Below are 21,923 nucleotides of genomic sequence, written 5' to 3' on the forward strand. Positions count from 1 at the left end.
TCCATATTCATTACACGTGGGAAGTCAAAATATCGTGCTGGACAAAATATCGTGCTGGACCGAGTATTGGTAAAGTCGAGACGCTCTCGGATGGAGTAAATGTCAGATAACTGCCCACAAAGGAGAGGGATTCAGATTCGAATACCAGTCTTGTACACTAGTGTCACTCGCCACGTACAATACTTCGCACAGAGTGAAAGCATTAGTTATCGATGTTCACACTGTTTCGAGATGTTAAACACCTACATTTTTTTCCTATCTAGATCATTCTTCGCTCTTCAGTGGAGTGTTCGTTGCATGGAAACTTCGCGAGAGCGTAAAGGGGTGCTGCAGGCCTGGGCTCGAACCCAACTGCTTGCCTTTCGCAGCAGACACGATTCATGATATGGTCTTGCAATACTTCTCTCTTGGCTTGATCGGTACAACCGGGACGCTCATTTCGTCGGACAATTATGGGGAAGTGTGTTTTTTTCGGTCTATGTATGTAGGAACCTTTTTTCATTTACCTGTTCAAAAGTGATTAACGAAACGACGGAAAATCTAAATCAGGGTAGTTGGACGGGGACAAACCGTCCCCCACCCCACGCCCAAACGTAATACGAGTCTAGTAGTTAACCATCGCGTCATCCCTCTCTTTCTTTGCCATAGAGGAGTATCATCGTGTCGTTACACGATATAAACTGTACAAGTTCTGAAATACTTCTCAGGAAACACATACAAATAGGCCTAAATAGATAACCCACTTCAGTAGCCGAAGTCTCTTGATGTATGATAACAAAACATTCGGTCAATGTGGTCGAGTCTTGGTTGTGTAAGAGATTTTCTTCGCTGTTATTTGAGGTACATGGGCACGAGACGCAGTGGGATATACGAGGACTGTCCAGAAAGTAAGTTACGATTGATCACGAAATGAAAATCTCAGTGAAAATGAGAAATGTTTCATTTGTAACAGTTAGCTACACCTTTCAGCTACTTCTCTGCGTAGTCGCCGTTCTGACTCAGACATTCGTCGTAGCGTTGTACCAACTTTCCAATACCCTCATCATAGAAGGCAGCCGCCAGTGCTATCCGCCAATTCTCTACGCTGGCCTACAGCTCGTTGTCTGTGCCAAAATGTTGTCTTCATAGCCAGCGGTTCGTTTGAGCAGAGATGAAACTCAGTGGGAGACAATTACGGGCTGTATTGTGGGTAACCAAACATTTCCAATTGAAACGATGCAGGAACATCTTCATTGCCCCTGCAGAATAAGGCTGAGAATTGTCTTGAAGAAACCGCACGACAGTTATGTAATGTTGATTGCATAGCTTCAGGGGAAAATTCTCACCGGGCCCTCGTACTTGGCGGGAGACACTATTTTCTATAACATCTTTACGCGCTCACTAAGAGTTCAGGAATGAAAAGAGCGACATAATTCTACCTAGAGTCATACTAGAGACACTACCCAACACATCTTTGCAAAGCTTTAACGGATTTTCATAGTCGTTTCCATTTCGCGACCGATCGTAACTTACTTTCTGGACAGCCCTCGTAGCTCCTTATCACACGGAGGTACCTAAATATTCTGGACTGAACCCACAACATTTGGTAGTCTCACAGAATAACGTGTGGATACTGTTGAGTCATACGTCAGATTGGAACGTTAAGTTCCGCGGTCTCTTTGGTACTGGCCAAAAGGAGCACCGTTTCCATTTTCGTGCAGTCGAAACACTACACTGCACAAGCATTGATCACAGTCACCCATATTTTACGTTTAAATATCTAATACATTAGTCACAGAAATGAGAAAAATAGTAGTCAATACAGTAGCAACTATGTTACGCATTGCAAAGCACAGTAATGAACGTATGGATTCACCTGTTATTCGACAAATGTATAGAAATATGGAAACAAATCATCAAGAAAATACATGAAAAACGGCTTCCACAGTTCATAAATGAGCGGTTCACACAATAGTTCTCCCGGGTACGTTAATGCAGTATCATTTGCGGCTGTGAACATAGTGAGAAAGACGAAACAGTACTGTTTTGTGGAGGGAGAGGAAGAGGGAGTCGCAAATATTTAGCGAAACGCGCACAAAGTAGAGAAAATGATGGACTGTTAAAAGGGAATAGTTCGCCTACGTATGGGCCATATTACACAACGTTTGAATGGTTTTGCAGTATGACGATACTCGCTTGTCCACGTGTTAACGTTCTGCAAAATCCCTCCAAAACTAATTACGTTGCACGTTGGCCCGGAACTAGTGTCATTCGGCAACATTTCATGTGAATGAATCCCGTTATTGTGTGTCCTGTGTTAAACGCATTACCCTGAACGCTCCGCGCGATGCAGTAGAAGTGCGATTAGTCTGCGCTAAACACCATAGGTCAAATTTTCACACTTTAGCCTTCATTTAGCTGCTGCCAAAGCGGATGTGACGTCATAGCAGTTTTAGCGTTTCATATTTTCCCAGGTAACAGTATTTTGTGAATCTGGCGTTGAAAGGTGAGGTCAGTGTGGAGTTTGACAGAGCAATCGTCTAATCATTACAGTTCAACCTCCATCCATTTTTCAGGTGTGGATTAAACACTCGACACCACCTGTAAACTGAATTGACTCCCTTCAGCTTCTGGCTCTTCGGTTTGTTAGAATTTAGCTACTCAGCACTTAACTCAGATCGACAAGGACAGATACAGAATCCGTGGCGACTTTCTGGACAGAGACATTCGTCTCCAGGAGTTTGCGGAAACCGAAAGCAACCTAAATCAAAATGACCGAATCTGGATACGAACACCTTTTCTCTTTAATATGAGTCACGCTTTTAGAAATTTGATGGATCCTTTAGAATGATACTTCATGCACACACGTTATACCTAGTAATCAAAAGTTGGAGACATTAAAATCCCTTCAAACTTCAAAAAACAGCTAATGGCCCACCTTTTATCGCAGTACCTGTCTCTTCTGCAGCTCACTTTCGTCAGTCTTCCCTGCCCTGATCTACAGAGTTCTCTGTTGAAATTCTCTTCTTTCCTAGCAGCCACTGTCATTTTCATTTCAATCATCTCCTGTTTCATTATCCCTTCCACTTCTTCTCATGCCAAACAATGGTTCCAACGTGTTAAGTAATCCATATCGTTCTTAATATCCCCAGTATTTTATAATTATTGTTATTATTACTTTTGGTGTTACAACTATTGTTATTATTATTGCCAGTTATTATTTTTATTAGTAATGCTAGTTACTATTACTGAATTTGTTATATGATAACTAATCAGTGTCATTCTTAAACCCTCCATTATTTTCTCTTCATTATTATTGTTACTGTTACTATTATTCGCAGTTATTATTATTGTTAATAATACAAATTATTGTTATTGTGATTGTTATGTTATCTTGTTTCTGTGTGTTGCTCCTGGTCAGCTGTAAGTGTGGGCCTGAAGTCACTAACCTGATCAGGCTAAATAAACAATAACTAAATAAATACAATATGTTCTCCACTCAATTCTCAAATTTTCATTTTATATTCTACGTTTTATTAATTTGATTATGTTGCTCTTGCCGCGCGGGATTAGCCGAGCGGTCTGTGGCGCTGCAGTCATGGACTGTGCGGCTCATCCCGGCGGAGGTTCGAGACCTCCCTCGGGCATGGATGTGTGTGTTTGTCCTTAGGATAATTTAGGTTAAGTAGTGTGTAAGCTTAGGGACTGATGACCTTAGTAGTTAAGCCCCATAAGATCTCACACACATTTGAACATTTTGATATATTGCTCTTCTCCTGCAGACATCTTTCTCAACATATTACATATTATTTCATTTGTTTGTTGTAACAGAAATGGTTGACACTAATGCTCTACCCTTGTCGTTGCTTAAGATACTACACTTGTTGTCCGATAGATCTTGTTTCAAATCCCCCTGGAGTTAAGGGTTCTGCTATTTCTTTAAAATGTTTCAAGCAGTTGTACGGATGGTTCTGTGATACAGATCACAGTAAGTTCCTTCGACTGCCATTCCCCAGTGTGAACTACCTATCCATCTTTTATATCGACTATGGATTAAGCTATAACCTTTCTTCCTGTACCAAAAAGCCGGCCGGAGTGGCCGAGCGGTTCTAGGCGCCACAGTCTGTAACCACGCGACCGCTACGGTCGCAGGTTCGAATCCTGCCTCGGGCATGGATGTGTGTGATGTCCTTAGGTTAGTTAGGTTTAACTAGTTCTAAGTTCTAGGGAACTGATGACCTCAGCAGTTAAGTCCCATAGTGCTCAGAGCCATTTGAACCATTTGTACCAGAAACAGAATGAGTGAAGCGGCCTGAGTCACCGGCTCAAGACGGAGTTTCACAACCGCATGAGAAACTGTTGACCTTCATCAAGTTCTGCTTGATTGTATGTAGCTCTGTTTGTATGACGAACATGTCGGTAATTTTCAGTCTCGATACTCAGACACTTTGAAGTACCCACCAGAGATGTTACGATACTACTGTACTACCATTATGGCCTACTCTTCCGTGTTCAAGAAACGTAAAAGGGCATCCTGAAATCGTGTAAAAGTGGCCGAGATAATCGCTTTCCCCAAATACCATTGTGTATTTCATATGTTCACACTGTGTGTGTTGTAAATGGAGTTACTGAATACTACTATTGATTCAGCCCAAATATCCACGGTAGTACTTCATGAAAAGTAGCCATTTGCATAGCTGCTAATCAACACTTGTTTGATAGGGTAGCACTATAAGAGAAATGTGGGAACACACAACACAAACAACTTTTCTTAAGAGCGTATTACAAACTGCGTTTCGGTACAGTTTGAAGTGTGGCACTTGATGTCATTAACCTAACGCAATGACATCTAAATAACTTATCTGTCTCTTGGCCGCCTGTAAGTCTTCACTATGATTGAATGTAACTGTGCAGACACACTGATAAGGGTTCTAGTTTTTTTGCTGACCACCTGCTGGATGTGAAATTGTGTGGTGATTACTTCTGCAGGGTGCACAGTAGTGGAATGGCACCGCCTTGTTAGGCCTGTATTTAGCATTAATGATTCAATCTGTCAGCTTGACTTTAGTAGAGATGTCAGTTACCTTCAATATCCTGTTACGGTCCCATTTTTCGATGATTCTTGATGCAGTGGTTCTGCTATGCAGTACCATCAATTTTTCTGTCGGTCTTCATTCCAACTGAAGACAGTCGAGGGCTGTAAGGGAGTTCATTTACCCTTTTGACTAGCTATGAAATAACGTAACCACGTTTTCAATATTTTTTCTGTATTTTAACACTTCTCGTATACTTTTACAATATCAGTTAAACAGAACTCTTATTTACTGTCTCAACTAAACTTACGACAACCCTGCAAGTTGCAGGTAGAGGGGTAGAAGCACAGAGAGAGAGAGAGAGTGAGAACGAGAGAGAGAGATAAGTAAGTGAATAACGGATTTTCGTTTGTTCCGGCGCCAACAAACCATTGTCTTCGGGAGCTGATCTTGTCTGGAGTCCGCAGCATCTCCAACCTGGAGCGAAGTGTGAATGAGTTCTCCAGTGCAAGTACAGGCACTCGCTCGTCGTTGCGTCTTGTCGACGGACTGTGTCCACATTTCTCCTTTCATACACGCACCTTAATTAAAATAAAAAAAGGACAAGGTATGCGTTCCTTTCCGTCTTACTAACTAAAATCAAATTTCTCCATGAACATCTTTCGTCGGCATAGTACAAGGAAGTGAGACATGCTGCTACCTTAAATAACAACATCTAGGAAACAAATTCTGTACTGACCCACTTGTCCTATCAGTCGTTTTTGTTATCAACGTGTGCCAGGTTCTTGAAGGTAGACTAACAACTCTCAAATTTGTAGTTGGACACAGATTACATGAAAGAAAAGTGGCTAATAAGGAGTACATACATTAAAACAAACAAATCAGTTATTAACTTATATTTTGAATGAAACGCAAAATTTAAGCAATTGCTCAGTACATATCAAAGCCGCTGACCAGTGTGGAAGTTCCATTGTGCAGTAATTATTTCACAGCCGGCCGGTGTGGCCTTGCGGTTCTAGGCGCTTCAGTCTGGAACCGCGTGACCGCTACGGTCGCAGGTCCGAATCCTGCATCGATGTGTGTGATGTCCTTAGGTTAGTTAGGTGTAAGTAGTTCTAAGTTCAAGGGGACTGATGACCACAGATGTTAAGTCCCATAGTGCTCAGAGCCATTTGAACCATTTGAACCAATTATTTCACGCAGGCTCCACTACGCAGTTGCGCTAACCTGTTACAAATGTTCGTCGAGCAGCTGAGCGTGATGTCAATGATAAGTGAGGTGCTCATAGAGCACTCAAGAATCTGTCGACCAAGTCGGATGGGCAGAGGTGTCGCGTAGCACGCCACACTCTCAACATTTTTGAAGTCATAAACATAACAGGCTGTGGGTTGCTGGACCTCCTCGGTAAGTCTGTGTTGTCCGTATCTCCCGGTGAAACGACATTTTGTTGTTGAAGATGACTGCAGACATCTCATATAACTAGGCAGTGTACGAATATGCAAACAGCTGAATGATTCGTTTAAAAACTATACAGTCAATTTCGTTTCCGATCGTCGCACAGTCCGAACTTGTGCTCACTCATTAAAGATATCGTCTTTCACGGAACATTAAATCATTATCTTTCGTGCTTCCCAGATGGTTGCTTCAACAAATCCATGGCTGAATTCTTTCTGTATGTTTCTCCAAATGATCGAGTGACATGAGAGGGGCACGCTTTGGACTTCTTTCTTCGCACAGGAGAGTTTGATCAGTCTGGTTCTCAAGATTGCTTTTTCGTGGGTCTGTGTACCGCTGAAAAATTCAAAGAGGAGCAAGAATTTTTTCTTGTTTGAAACCGAGCAGCAGTGTTTTGGGAACGAAGTGCTCTTCAGGACTCCGACGACTACGGTTTCTATGCGAACGGCGACTGCAAGCCCGAAGCCGAGCGCAGAAATTGAAAGCGGCTTATCGGAAGGCCTTCCGAGTTTGGCGGCAGCGCACCCCGTCCCCGTACTGACCGGTTACCTCGCAGACCGGCCCTGTCGTGCGTCACCGCCCCTCCACCCCCACTCACTCGTCTAACCTCCGCCCCAACCCCCCCACACACACAGTTCCGCCGCCGCTGACCGATAAGATCAACAGCCACGGCACGTGGGCGTGGCTCGGATTCAAACTTAGCTGCTCGGCATCTCTTGTGAAACTGCCAATCAATAGCGACACTACATCATGCGTCACGGAACCAATCGGTTTCCTTGTACAACGTCTGATCAAATATGTCCGGACACTCCTGTGTAATGCGGAACTGACCACTAGATGTCACGAAAGACGGTATAAAAGAAAGTGGGGGGGGGGGGGGGGGGGGTATTGTGTTGTCAGTAGACGAGCAGTAACAGGAGAACGCGTCCGACAGGAGAGCTCAGTAGCTTTGAATGTGGACTAGTTACTGGATGACACCAAAGAAACAGATCCATCACAGGCATTCCAGAATTTCTTAAACTGCAGAAGTCGACTGTTCTTGCTGTGGTTCTGAAGTGGAAGTACTACGAAATAACAACAGCTAAACGAAGAACAGGTGGACCTCATGTACTGACTGGCAAGGATCGTCGAGGATCGCGGAGGGTGGTTGTAAATAATCGCATGAAACCAACAGAAGGAATCTCTCGTGACTGCCAGACTGCTACCAGTAGTCCAGCTTGCACAGTGACCGTGCCTAGGCAATTAGAAAGAGTGGGGTACAATGGTCGAGCGATTCCTCATAACCCATACACACAGAGGGCAACGGCCTTGCCACAGTGGATACACCGGTTCCCGTGCGATCACCGAAGTTAAGCGCTGTCGGGCGTGGCCGGCACTTGGATGGTTCACCATCCAGGCCGCAATGCGCTTTGCCATTTTTCGGGGTGCACTCAGCCTCGTAATACCGATTGAGGAGCTACTCGACCGAATAGTAGCGGCTCCGGTCAAAGAAAACCATCACAACGACCGGGAGAGCGGTGTGCTGACCACACGCCTCTCCTATCCGCATCCTCAACTGAGGATGACACGGCGGTCGGATGGTCCCGATGGGCCACTTGTGGCCTGAAAACGGAGTGCATACATACAGAAGAGCCAGAGAAACTGGTACTCCTGCCTAATATCATGTAGGGCCCCCTTGAGCACGCAGCAGTGCTGCAACATGACGTGGCAAAGACTCTACTTATGTCTGAAGTAGGGCTGCAGGGAACTGACACCATGAATCCTGCCGGGCTGTCCATAAATCCGTAAGAGTACGAGGGGTGGAGATCTCTTCTGAAGAGCATGTTGCAAGGCATCCCAGATACGCTCAATAATGTTCAAGTCTGGGGATTTTGGTGCCCAGCGGAAGCGTTTAAACTCAGAAGCGCGTTCCTGGAGTCTCTGTGTAGCAATTCTGAACGTGTGAGGTGTAGCATTGTCCTGCTGGAATTGCCCAAGTCCGTCGAAATGCACGATGGACCTGAATGGATGCAGGTGATCAGATAGGATGCTTACGAACGTGTCACCTGTCGGAGTCGGATCTAGACGTATCAGGGGTCCCGTATCACTCCAAATTCACACGTCCCACACCATTACAGAGCTTCCACTAGCTTGTACAGTCCCCAGCTGACATGTAGGGTCTATGGATTCGTGAGGTTGTCTCCATACCCGTACACGTCCATCCGTTCGATACAATTTGAAACGGGACTCGTCGGACCAGGCAACATGTTTCCAGACATCAACAGTCCAATGTCGGTGTTGACGGGAAGAGACGAGGCTTCAAGCTGTGTGTCGTGCCGCCATCAAGGATACACGAGTGGACCTTCGGCTCCGAAAGTTCATATCTATGATGGTTCGTTGAATGGTTCGCACGCTAACATTTGTTAACCGCTCAGCGTTGATATATGCAGCAATTTAAGGAAGGGTTGCACTTCACACGTTGAACCAGCCTCTTCAGTCGTCGTTGGTCCCATTCATGCAGGATCTTTTTCCGGCCTCAGCGATTTTATGTTTTACCGGATTCTTGATATTTACGGTACACTTTAGATGGTACACATATATATGTATTTGAATACGCATGCCTATATCAGGTTCTTTGGCGCTTCAGTGTATTACTGTAGTCAACGCCTAAGCGACGCCTGAGGCGGTGTAAAGAGCGACGCCACAAGACAGTGAATGAGTGGAAAAGAGCGATTTGGTGTGATGAATCACGCTGTACCCTGTGGCAGTCCGATGGAAGGGTTCGGTCGGGCGAATGCCTCGAGAGCGTTAGCTGACATAATGTGTAGTGAAGTGTGGAGGATGTACTATTATGGTATGAGGGTGTTTTCCGTGGCTAGGGTCTGGTCCCCATAATGCACTTAAGGAAATGCTAAATGCGGTACGATATGAACACATTTTACAGCATCGTGTACTGCATAGAGTAGAGGAACAGTTAGGAGACTCCAACTGTATCAGTATGACAGCATGCCCTGCCATAAAAAAGCATCTGCGAGGAAATTGTTTGTGGAGTAATATTCCTGAAATTGCTCGCCTCCCAAAGTCCCGACCGAACACAATAGAACACTTCTGTGTTGAGTTTTCGTTCCAGACCCCTGCGTCGAACATCACTACCACTTGTAATTTCGGCTCTTGAGGATGACTGGGCTGCCACTCCTTCACAAGCATTCAGCCACATCACTGAGAGTGTCCCAAGCATAAACGCAAATGGTGGCCACAGCCCATATTAACCTCCACTAATACGTGTCCAGATACTCTTGATCAGATAATCTAGAACCGTCTGCGCACAGCCTTTGTCAGAGTGGTGATACAAACAAGGGTTTAAATATAGCCTGCAGACTGTTGTTCGAGACAATCTTAATGGACAGAAATCTTCAGACTTTGAAATAAGAAAACGTTGTAGGACCATAACTGTTCACAGTGCAGTAAGTTCCAATTCACCCGGGAGCGAATTATCCGTTTTGTGAATTATCCGAGCACAGCGCGGTCATTTTTGGAACACACAAATCTAAGGGCTGTCAATTCCACTAAATACCTAGGAATTACGATTACGAGCAACTTAAATTGGAAAGACCACGTAGATAGTATTGTGGAGAGGGCGAAACAAAGACTGCGCTTTGTTGGCAGAACACTTAGAAGATGCGACAAACCCACTAAAGAGAAAGCCTACATTACACTTGTCCGTGCTCTGCTGGAATATTGCTGTGCGATGTGGGATCCTTACCAGGTGGGATTGATGGAGGGCATCGAAAAAGTTCAAAGACGGGCAGCTCGTTTCGTGTTATAGCGCAATAGGGGTGAGAGTGTCACTGATATGATACGCGAGTTGGGGTGGCAGTCACTGAAACAAAGGCGGTTTTCCTTGCGGCGAGATCTATTTACGAAATTTCAATCACCAACATTCTCTTCCGACTGTGAAAATATTTTGTTGACACCCACCTACGTAGGGAGAAATGATCATAAAATATAAATGTATAAAATATATAAAATAAGAGTAATCAGAGCTCGAACGGAAAGATTTAAGTGTTCCTTTTTCCCACACGTCATTCGAGAGTGGAATGGTAGAGAAGTAGTATGAAAATGGTTCGATGAACCCACTGAGAGGCACTTAAGTGTGAATTGCCGAGTAACCTTGTAGATGTAGACGGAAAATAAAAAAATAAAGCCTGAAGTGTTTTATTAGAATTGGAACGAATATTTTCGATTTGAAAACAAATTTCTGGTTGTGATGACGTAGATATAAAAAGCAGTCATAAGTGGGTAAATAACGGCGCTTATCAGCCGCGATCTGAGCATCTACGTGACACAGATGTATCGCGCAAAGTATATTCGGTAGAGAAAGAGAGCGACGCTAAGGCACTGAAGTGTGTTAATCCGTTAGTAGAATAAAGTGGTAAATATTTGTTTGACTATACCGATGTTTCGACTTACAGGAAAATTACACCGGCGTCAGGGAAAAAAGTGAATTTCCCAAAGCGAAGTGAAAGCAACTGACACGAAACACGCTGTGTTTGAAACGTAATTTTGTAAAAAAGGTTTAAATTTCCACCCACGAAGACGGTAGCTTATAAAACATTCGTTCCACCGGGACTTGACTTTATTGTTGGCCGGTTTGGGACTCGCACCAGATACTATTGATAGAGGAAATACAGAAGGTGCAAAGAAGACCAGTGGGTTTAGTCACGGATTCGTTTAGTAAATGCGAAACCGTCACGGAATTTCTCATTCATCTGCAGTGGCAGACTGTACAATGCAGGCGTTACGTATCATGGTGTCGTTCACTGTTAAAATTGCAGGAGTGCTGGTTCCTAGAAGAGCTAGCCAATATATTTCTACCTCCTATGCAAATCTCACGAAAAGACCATGAAACTAAAACTATAGAGATTTGAGCCCACTCGGTGCTACAAACAATCGTTCTTCCCGCACCCTGTTCCCGAATGCAACCGTAAAACAGGAAGTGCCCATGCTACATAAAAACTCTCTGCAACACACCGTGATGTAGCTTTCGGAGTATAAATATAGATTAATAGACTTAAAAGCCACCTCTCATTAGAATAACGGCAGACTTTAACAAAATCGGTCATTTTGCCAAATTTAATGTTGATGTTGTCAAATTCGGTGTTATTCTTCTGTCAAACTTGGTATTTTTTGTCAAATTAGATGTTTTTTGCCAAATTTTGTTTTTTGCCAAATTTTGTTTTTTGCCAAATTCTGTTTTTTGCTAAATTTTGTGTTGTTTAGTCGGCTGCTGTGACAGAGCGGTTCTAGGCGCTTCAGTCCGGAACGGCGATGCTGCTACGGTCGCAGGTTCGAATCCTGCCTCGGGCATGGATGTGTGTGATGTCCTTAGGTTTGTTAGGTTTAAGTAGTTCTAATTCTAGGGGACTGATGACCTCATATGTTAAGTCCCATAGTGCTTAAAGCCATTTGAACCCTTTTTGGTGGTGTTTATACGAAATCCAACGTGATTTTGTTTTTGCCGTATACGGTGCTACTTTTTGCCAGTTTCTGTACTATTTTCGTCGTCAAATCACAGTTCTTTACAGGGTAGGTGATCGGTCATTTTTAAGATATACATGGACGTAAGCCTTGAGGAGATTAGAACAAAATGCAGTTTCAACATTCAGTAGCTGTCAGTTACAAATATTAGTAAACTACCATCTGGAGAATTACAACAGTTTTGTATGGCGAAATTACAAATTTCCCGATTCCTCGCAAAAAAATTCCCCTATTTCGCATCATTTCGCTAAATACCGGTAATATCGTGTTACCTTTCGCGTTATCGTTTCCACGAATTTTTCCCGTCCCTGAACACACCCGTCCACCTTCATTAGCACACAGCAGTGTAACAATAATCCAGTCCAGTTGATACCGCTGTGAAACGTTTCGTGTGACGACTTAGACGTTCCAAATGTTTACAGTCCACAGCGCCGCTCTGCTGCGATGCTGCTGCTCGCCGGTGGTGTGACGTGCTGCCGTTTGGCGTGTTTCAGGGTGTCCTTCGGCAGCTCCAAGGGCTCTATGGTGGAGACGCTGATCTACGAGAGCCCTGTTCAGGAGGAGCCGGAGGCGAGCCCCATCCTGGAGGACGCGACCCCTTTCCCGGCGGACGCCGACTCCGAGTGAGTACAGCCTGACCACCCTCGTACTCCCACTAATACTCACCCGCACTGTGCGGGGCCATCATGAGAAACGCAGCTGTCACGTCTGCGACGTTTCACTGCTTCCTTTCACAGTACTGTCGCTGTATTTATGTGAATATGTCTTCGAAATTCTTCTGTTATCTTGTAAAACTTGTAGTGTAATATTTACGGTTCAAAATGATGGAGCACAGCAATCAGTCGTCCTTTCCTTTCAGGTTTTATTAAAGCAAATCTAGATTTCGGCAAGTGCCTAGCGATTATCGGAGCACTATTTCTAGTTTCAGTACATGTCCTAGAACGTCAGTCCCCTGTTGTTCAGGCTTCTGTCGCAGTTAATTCAACAAGGTACTGAATGAACTGGAGCAGAAGCCCAAACAGGGGACTGACGTTCTAGGACATGTACTGAAACTATGAAATAGTGCACTGATAATGGCTAGGCACTAGCCGAAATCTAGATTTTCTTTATTAAAACCTGAAAGGAAAGGACGACTGATTGCTGTGCTCCAACATTTTGAAAGTCATATCAGAATCGTTGAGTGCATGCCCATTCCTAATGGAAGGTAACTTGACCATATTTACGGCTGTTTGTTATGGTACTTGTGACTTGACTGCGGTTCGGCAGCAGTTAGTTCAAGCTGCCTGACTCACTTGCGAACTCAAAACACGATTAACTCAAGAAGCAATTTTATACCTTATAGGTCTAAAAAGCAACAGAATGACATTCGCAATGATAATCATTCACTCTGCCCACTTCAAATGCAAGTGAGGTTTGAAACGTCCCCTTTGAACATTTATACAGGACTGTGCTTAACCTGACACACAATATTTTTAGCGCAACGCAATCTGACTTTCAAAAATCCCTACAAAAGAATGGCCCTGACTAACATTAACCTATACCTTTCACAAATCACTTACCTCACCAAAAATCTTCGTTACTCGAACTACTGCAAAACAGCGAGCGCCACTACTGCCAGCTAAATAAGAGATTCAAACTACGGAAGGCACTAACTACTGATAGGCATAGTTAGCAAATGAAAGATTTTAGTAGAGAACAAACAATGTATTTACCTTAATAATGTTGAAAAATCATAATATACATAACAGATCATGACATCCAGTCTTACAAATTTCCAAACTCCGCCATTTCTCTCCCCACATCTACCGCTGCTGGCGGCTCACCTCCAACTGCGCAACGCTACGCGCTGTTCACATCCAGCTGCCGCTGCCCAACACTACAATGGCAGACAACAATGCAAACTAGCCACAGACTGCACACAGCACAACCAGTGATTTTCATACAGAGCGCTACGTAACGTTGCCAATAAGAAAACATAAACAGCCTACTTACATAGCCCCCATGCTCCCCACAAAAAATTTTACAAATTGTTTTGGGCAGTGGTCAATAATGATTTGATAAAATTTTCCATAATTACAACAACAAAGAAATCAAATGCACACACTTATTGATACAATGTTGGTCAAAAGCTACAATTTTCTCACAGTCCATAAAGACAGTCCTGATCGTTCATCACAGTAAAATAGCAGTGTTTTTCTCAAAGTCTGAGCAGTAAAAGAAAATGCACACAGAAGTAGTGGATTTCCATGCTGTCTTGAAGAAGTAGTGTTGTCCTTCCAACGGAAAGACAGTGCTGACTCTTGACATGCAGACAGGTAATGGGCCACAACAGAGCAAACCCACAGCAGAGTCAGTCGAAGTTTTGAAGGATATTGGTAGATAGGTCATCACAGAGCAGACCCACAGTAGTGCTGGTAGAGATTATGGTATTGGTGGGCCACCAGAGGTGCAGACCCACTGTAGTCCTTGTAGAAATAATGGTATTGGTGAGTCAGCAAAGGTGTAGACCCACTGTAGCCCTTGTAGAAATAATGGTATTGGTGGGTCATCAAAGATGCAGACCCACTGTAGTCCTTGTAGAGTTGGCCAGCAGCCATCTGTTGTGACTGTGCAGGTGCATAATCACCATTGAAGAGTCTTGCGGATAATATAGCAAGTCTATAACCACCACTTGTGCACTCACAAAGTTTTTGGAATTGCCCTTAGAACCAGCAATGCTGTTATCCAGTCCCTTGCTGAATTATTAACACACGTGCAAACACTAACAGTCCCTACTTCTCACATATTGTCCATATACTATGACCAACAGAAATGTGTGCAGTGAAATGTAACTTACAAGTTAATAATATGATGAACTGGTATCAATTACAATTTTAGAACATAAGAATACAATAACAACGGTACAAAATACATCATTAAAAACATAATAGTACAGATAACATTTGTAGTAATAGGGGCTTTACAAAAGAATAGAAATAAACATATACATCAGTGTTACAGGAATTATGACATAAGTAAATACATAAAAGATCAGAATAGTTATTGAAACATCAACTTCACACATGAGCATTAAAACAAAACAGAATAAATAATGTCTAAGCATATTTACAAGGTAAATAACATATTATTAATGCCAATTATATTTGACGATAACAGTATTCCTCATCATAGTGAATGTAGCTTAGTATTAGAAAAATTCTACAACATAAATCTTATCACATAAACATATAAATACAGGAAAAACATAAATACACAAGGGTACACAAACATATAGCGGAATAATACAAGGAAAGGACAGGGTTTGTTATACTGCAGTATTTTGCAAACAAAACTTTCTTTACTTCTCGGAGATCTCCCTTCATTCTTCATTATCTCCAAAAGTTCTATCTATACCTGCTTTCTGTACTTTTCTCGTATAGCCTCTCAGTGCATTTCTTCAAATTCATCGCAACTCATTCTCTTATAGGCTACCCCCTCTTAAGCTAACTTAAATCTACTGAGCTCAGATGCTAAACTAAGGGACGAGGCAATGCAGCAGCACAAAACAATTAACATAAACATCAATGACAAAAAATTTAAATAGGCAAAGCAATTGCAATATTACAACTAATATAAGGCACTGTGCAGCAAACAAGAAAAATAAATCAGTAGTAAAACTAGCTTAACAGAGTAATACAAAGTGAAATTTAGTAGCACTATGCCTGGCAAACAGCCGCAGCAAATGCAATAACTTATATCTAAACATGAGAAAGCTCAAGCAGAAAAAATATTACAGTAAAAATGGCCATGTTTAATACCTATGTCACATCTTAACACTAGAGTGATGCATCACAATTTATTCTACAAAAGAAATTACCAAGTACTTGAAAAGAAAATTATGAATGCAGTTCCTGTGAAGGTAAATGTCTTTTTGTGCTCCCTCATTTTTTTGAAAAAATTGTTCTTTACTCGATCTGTAGACATAAAATATTTATATTAGTACATCTATAAAATTTTATTTTAACCAATGCTGCAGTGCAGCTAGAAACTAGATATTAAAGAAAATGAGCAAATATGTACAAAGGACGGCATGAAACATCATTCATTAGTCATATGGCAATTCATAAGGCAGTAAAAATTCTCTCAATTCTCGAGAAAGACGCTTGTCATTATCAGGTGTGCAGATGTAAGTATCTTTCCAAGTAATGAGCGTGTCGTATTTGCGGTGCTTACTACAAAGGAATGTCAATAGCGAGGATAATGGCCTCCCTTTTTTTCTTTCTTTTCTACCTGTGCCTCTGAAAAGGCACACACTAATGGCTTTTTCTCCAGGCGTCTGACACAGCTGGGTGCCCACGATGCATTACGTGCAGGTGGTCACTTAACTTTCTTACGGAAATATTTACAACAGCAGTTTCCACTACAGTGGCAGTCTCATATAAAAAATTTCAGAGGTCGAGAATTTGCATTGCAAATGTGTAGATACAAAATCTTATGAATATAACAGTGTCCAAAAAATTTTCGCCGGCATTGTGATACATTCATGCATTTACACACATTTCATAACCCTTAAAGTACGATTCTTGGTTTCCAACATCCTTTTCCACAAGTCAGAGTCCCTAACGGCTATTCATTACTCCTTACCTTATTACACATATAAATATTCGTCGACACTTCTTCAATATTTCATCATAACAGATACGTAGCATACTCAAATAACTCATATAGCATCAGCTTATTGATCATAAACATACCGCAACAGCATAATACACATCATCATCGTAATAATATCATAAAACCTCAGCCAAATCTCAAAATCGTCGTAGCTTCCTCCAATAGTTTCAAAACCTAAAAAAAAATTCTCTGCTCATGTCAGTAGTGTCATTTACCTCAAACTTACTTTAAAAATCATGCTCCCTTACCAAATACATCATTCAAAGCTCTCATAGTATCACAATGGTTCCGGAAAAATATGAGCATTTCACAAAGTACAGACAAAATACAATTTCATAAATGTGAAGTTATCCAACGCTGTAATTATGTAAACATCTGTCACTGCCGCAGTAAAAAAGTTTGTCTCTCTCAGTTAAATGATCAGATAGCTGTGTAATTCTGTGTTAGAGAAATAAGGTACCGATGTGTAAAGTTGTATAAGCAAATACCATATTAGCTAGGGCTCCTTGTGCTTGCCAAACACATGGTACACAAAGTAGGCGTTTACCCCCTGAGGATTAATGTAATTATACCCTCAGGTGTTATAGATTACAGCAATGGAATGAAATGTATCACGGAAAACCTTTGTATCATTGTACTTCAAATATCTTTAAAAATAAATGATTTAAGTACAAAATTAATCACTCAAATACGTGTCCTGTAGCGCTAAATGTGCGTCTTGCTGTAAGATAATCTCTGTGGAAGTGTCGTAGTTATCGTCCTCCGAAAGCTAAGTTCTGCAGAAGCCAATGTACTTACCTCATGATACACCAAATTTCAAGTAAACCAGAATGTTGCATTAAAATCTCATTAGCAGTACTGGTAAATGTTCTAAGTATGTGAGCCTTATAGTCGTTACGTAATCGTGCAACTAACAAGCAAGAATGTACAAATAACAACATTGTGTCTTCTGTTCACAATAACAATGCATTCGTAATTTCTGTTTAAATAAGTTCTCTCGGTTCTTGACTGGATATTTAACTTCAAACATTGTTGCATGTTAACAGTTTCTTAAGTCTGACAAAGCATACTAGAAATGCGAAGTGAAAAATTTTATGGCAAAGACTTAAGTTAAAAAGCAGATTATCTCTCAATAAGCGGTTTTATATGTGAAGTGTGGTGAAATCCTTTACTCTTCATAGTACTCAGAGTTTGAACTTGAATGCAATTGTCATGTGGTATACGTCGGTAAAGAATACTGGAATTTTTTTTCTCAAGGTTAGCGTCTATGTTATTTTTCTCTGAGCCAGCCGGCGCACGCGGCTGCTTGCGGTGCGACTCATTGTCTGTCTCTTTGTTGGCGCGCGCCGTTATTGGGATTAGGAGACCGAACTTCTACAAATTCACCTTGACGAGAAGGCCCTGCCCTGTTTGAAGCTCGACAGTTCTGATGGAATTCAGGTCTGTCGTTTTGTCGGTAGTTTACATAGTTTCTTGTTTGTCGGTCATGTGGTGGAGAATTTCTCCCTGAATCGTAACTGCGCGCTGAACAGTTGCGTCTGAAAGTATTCTGTCTCCCTTGATAATAATTATTTTGGTTCCCATATTGCCTGTTTCTCTGATTGTCCCTGTGATAGTCATTACCGCGGAGAGGTGATCTTTCCCTGTAATTATTACTACTCTGCCAACGGTTGTCATACAGGTGGTGTCTGTTTCGGTCACGATTTACGTTGAAAGAATAGCCTTGTCGTATATTATTTCTGTCATCGCGGAATTGTGACGGATGTGATCTGTAATTGTTGTGCTCCTGTTTTCGCGTTCCCCGATTGTCAGAGTCAATTTCCAGTTCTTGTAACAGTCCCTGAAAAGCTTCAATGTCGTCTTTGCAACGTCCTGCTAAAATAATATTTCTTAAATGTTCAGGTAATTTTATTAAGCAAATGCGGATGAGTTCTGAGGGGCTGTATGGATTTGACAAGTACTGATTCTTGTGCAACATGTCTTCAAAATATTTCACAAGACTGGAAAATTCAGATTGTTCGAAATGTTTCATCTTTATGATGCTATGTTTTACACGGTCTTGTGTAGCTTGAGACCAACACGCTGAGAGGAAGGCATGATAAAATTCTGCTTCACTGAGACAATCGTGAATGACCGATCGCATTCTTACAGCTGGTTCATTCTCCAAGTAGCCACACATAAATTCTAACCTGTGCTCCAATGACCAGTTGGGAGGAAAACAATGAGAGAATTGATGGAGCCACGCTTGTGGATGAATGTCGTTGGCAGAATTCTTAAACGTTTTGAATTTACGTGTAGTAATGAACAGCTTATAGTCAAAATCATCGTGTCGGCGAGTAGCATATCGGTCATTGTTACGTCGTGTTGGCGGTTCCATCTCAAAATTCGGTGCACCTTGCCAATTTCTTTCATAATTTCCGAAATGCCCTGTGTTATTATTTTTTAGCTTTTCCGTATTTCTAAGTTCCTCTTCCTGTGTTGGAGCGCGAGTGTCCTCTGAAATATGTAATTTTTGTATTACTTGTGCCAACTGATCTTGTACTTCCGGGATTTCTATTTTGTGTTGCGTATTAATTTGATTCTGATTTTGTTTGAATTTCTTAATTTGTTCATACTCTTCTGTGTCAGTGATGGCTACAGGTCTTGTGTCATTCAGATCATCATCTACCTTTGTAGATATGTTAGTGAACTGATCCGAAAGTTCGGCTACTTTCTCTGATAGTGTACTCATTTCCTCAGTGTGTTTTTCTGAACCAAGTTTCAGAGTATCTACTGTGTCCTTTAAGTTTTCCTGAGTTTTTGCAAGTTGCGTAACCGAATCGGTAGATGCAACTGAGTCAATTTTAGCTTGCAAGGTGTCGTGATTTTCATGAACATTAGTTTGCAGTTCTTTTATGGCTGCTTCGTGATTCTGTAATGCATTTTCATGACGCGAAAAAATAGGTTGGAAATGCTCACAAATTTGTGTTTTTACGTCATTACAGACTTTTTGACATTTCGATTCGATGTTATGTAACTCAGTAGTTAAATCTTCACGTGTTTGTTCAAGCGTGGTGTCTAACTTTTGAAGATTTTGTTCCATTGTGTCTAACTTTTTAAGATTTTGTTCCACTGTGTCTAACTTTTTAAGATTTTGTTCCATTTGGTCTAACTTTTGAAGCCTTTGTCCCATTTGTCTCTGATTTTGTTCCATTTGTTGCATTAATTGCAATAATAATGTATTAGTGTCTGGAATCGGTTTCTCTATGCTTTTTGGCAGTGCATTTTCACCGGCAACATTCACATTTTGACAAGCAGAAAATGTGTCTTGACTCATTTGAGAAAACGGTGTGGACCCAAAACCTAAGTCTACAGTATTTGCAATATTGTGTTCTGTCATTTCGGATTCCTGAAGCGAGCTGTTGCCGACCAATCGATCGATAATGCTTCCTTGTTCACTACCTGTTTCACTGTCTACACTATTATTTGCCGCCCGCTCCATTTCCCTATGCACAATTACCAAATTACTACTTCGAATGTCTGTTAATTCACTACACAGTGGTGCTGATAAGCTACGCTCGTCGTCACTATTATTTCGCAGTTTACTTTGAAACCTAGTGTTACGTTTTACACACGCCATTATTGTCACAATATTTCACACGATAACACAGAAAAGCACAATTTGAAGAGCAAAAATAAGAGAAAACATTAACATAGCACTGAAAATAATATGTAGTTAATTGCAAGCGCAGCTGCGAAATACTTGGTGCAAATCTACATGCATGCCACAACTGTTTTACTGTACAACAATGAAAGACTGCAACTACAAAGGAGATTCTCTCTATAATTACGCGCTAGCAATAAACAAAAGCTACACTAATTACACAAACTACAAGAAAAAAATCAGAAGATTCCAGTGAGGTATCTTCGGCTAAGGGTCGACATATGAAACGTCCTCTTTGAACAATTATACACGACTGTGCTTAACCTGACACACAATATTTTTAGCGCAACGCAATCTGACTTTCAAAAATCCCTACAAAAGAATGGCCCTGACTGACATTAACCTATACCTTTCACAAATCACTTACCTCACCAAAAATCTTCGTTACTCGAACTACTGCAAAACAGCGAGCGCCACTACTGCCAGCTAAATAAGAGATTCAAACTACGGAAGGCACTAACTACTGATAGGCATAGTTAGCAAATGAAAGATTTTAGTAGAGAACAAACAATGTATTTACCTTAATAATGTTGAAAAATCATAATATACATAACAGATCATGACATCCAGTCTTACAAATTTCCAAACTCCGCCATCTCTCTCCCCACATCCACCACTGCTGGCGGCTCACCTCCATCTGCGCAACGCTACGCGCTGTTCACATCCAGCTGCCGCTGCCCAACACTACAATGGCAGACAACAATGCAAACTAGTCACAGACTGCACACAGCACAGCCAGTGATTTTCATACAGAGCGCTACGTAACGTTGCCAATAAGAAAACATAAACAGCCTACTTACAGGTTTAATTATTGAAATTAAAATAAAAAATCATAAAAAAATATGTGAAACAGTTAACTTTCTTGGTTGCTTTAATGTTCCTAGTAATGGCACCTGTTTTACACTGGAACACCGCAACAGCTTGACCCATTTCAGTCATATAGAACTGACTGATGATGTTTATGAAGATTAAACGGCCACCTCATCAGACAGTTGTAGGACAAAAATGATGATATTTAAGCCTTTAAAATTAAACATTAATTTATTGATCTCCAAAACTCCTGCTCAGATCAAGGTAAACCACAGTTACAATACTTTTCATCAAGAATAAAAAGTAATGAGCTTGGAATTGCGAAAGAGATTTACATTAATCCAGAGTGAGACAACATTCCAATCAATTCTGAAAACACTGTATATATCAAAGTCTGAGCAGCTCGAAAATGCAAGAATACTGGCGAAGATTGACTCACTACCTCAGTACAAGAAATTTACTACAAAAAGCAAACCTATGTTGCGAAATAAACTCGCAAATTGTGAGCTGCACAGAGGAATAGCAGCGCAATCGCTAAATGCGACACTTACAGAAAAACAGCGCAAGAAGCGCCAGGTTAGGGCCGGACACATCTCTAGATCTCTACGACGCGGTCTCGAACACCAAAGGCAGTGTTCTGTTTACGTTTCACTCCGGTCCTAAACACCAACCGTTGATGGCGAGGATTCGCAAGTTTTGCCAGCGTGACAACCGAGAATTTCCTCGCACCTCCAAAACACAAGCACTTGTTGTATTTCCATAAACTGACTAGA

At 41.7% G+C, this 21,923-nt stretch overlaps 1 protein-coding gene across 1 annotated transcript in view; it reads left to right on the forward strand.

Moving 5' to 3' along the window:
• Positions 1-21,923, forward strand: part of LOC126256523 (uncharacterized) — a 1,007,450-nt gene that overhangs the window by 429,596 nt on the left and 555,931 nt on the right. The window contains exon 2 of the mRNA XM_049955490.1: positions 12,479-12,607. Coding sequence (XP_049811447.1) covers positions 12,479-12,607 — 129 coding nt within the window. The remainder of the gene's footprint in view (positions 1-12,478; positions 12,608-21,923) is intronic.

Source organism: Schistocerca nitens, chromosome 1, assembly GCF_023898315.1.
Source record: "Schistocerca nitens isolate TAMUIC-IGC-003100 chromosome 1, iqSchNite1.1, whole genome shotgun sequence".
In the NCBI taxonomy this organism is placed as follows: Eukaryota; Metazoa; Arthropoda; class Insecta; order Orthoptera; family Acrididae; genus Schistocerca; species Schistocerca nitens.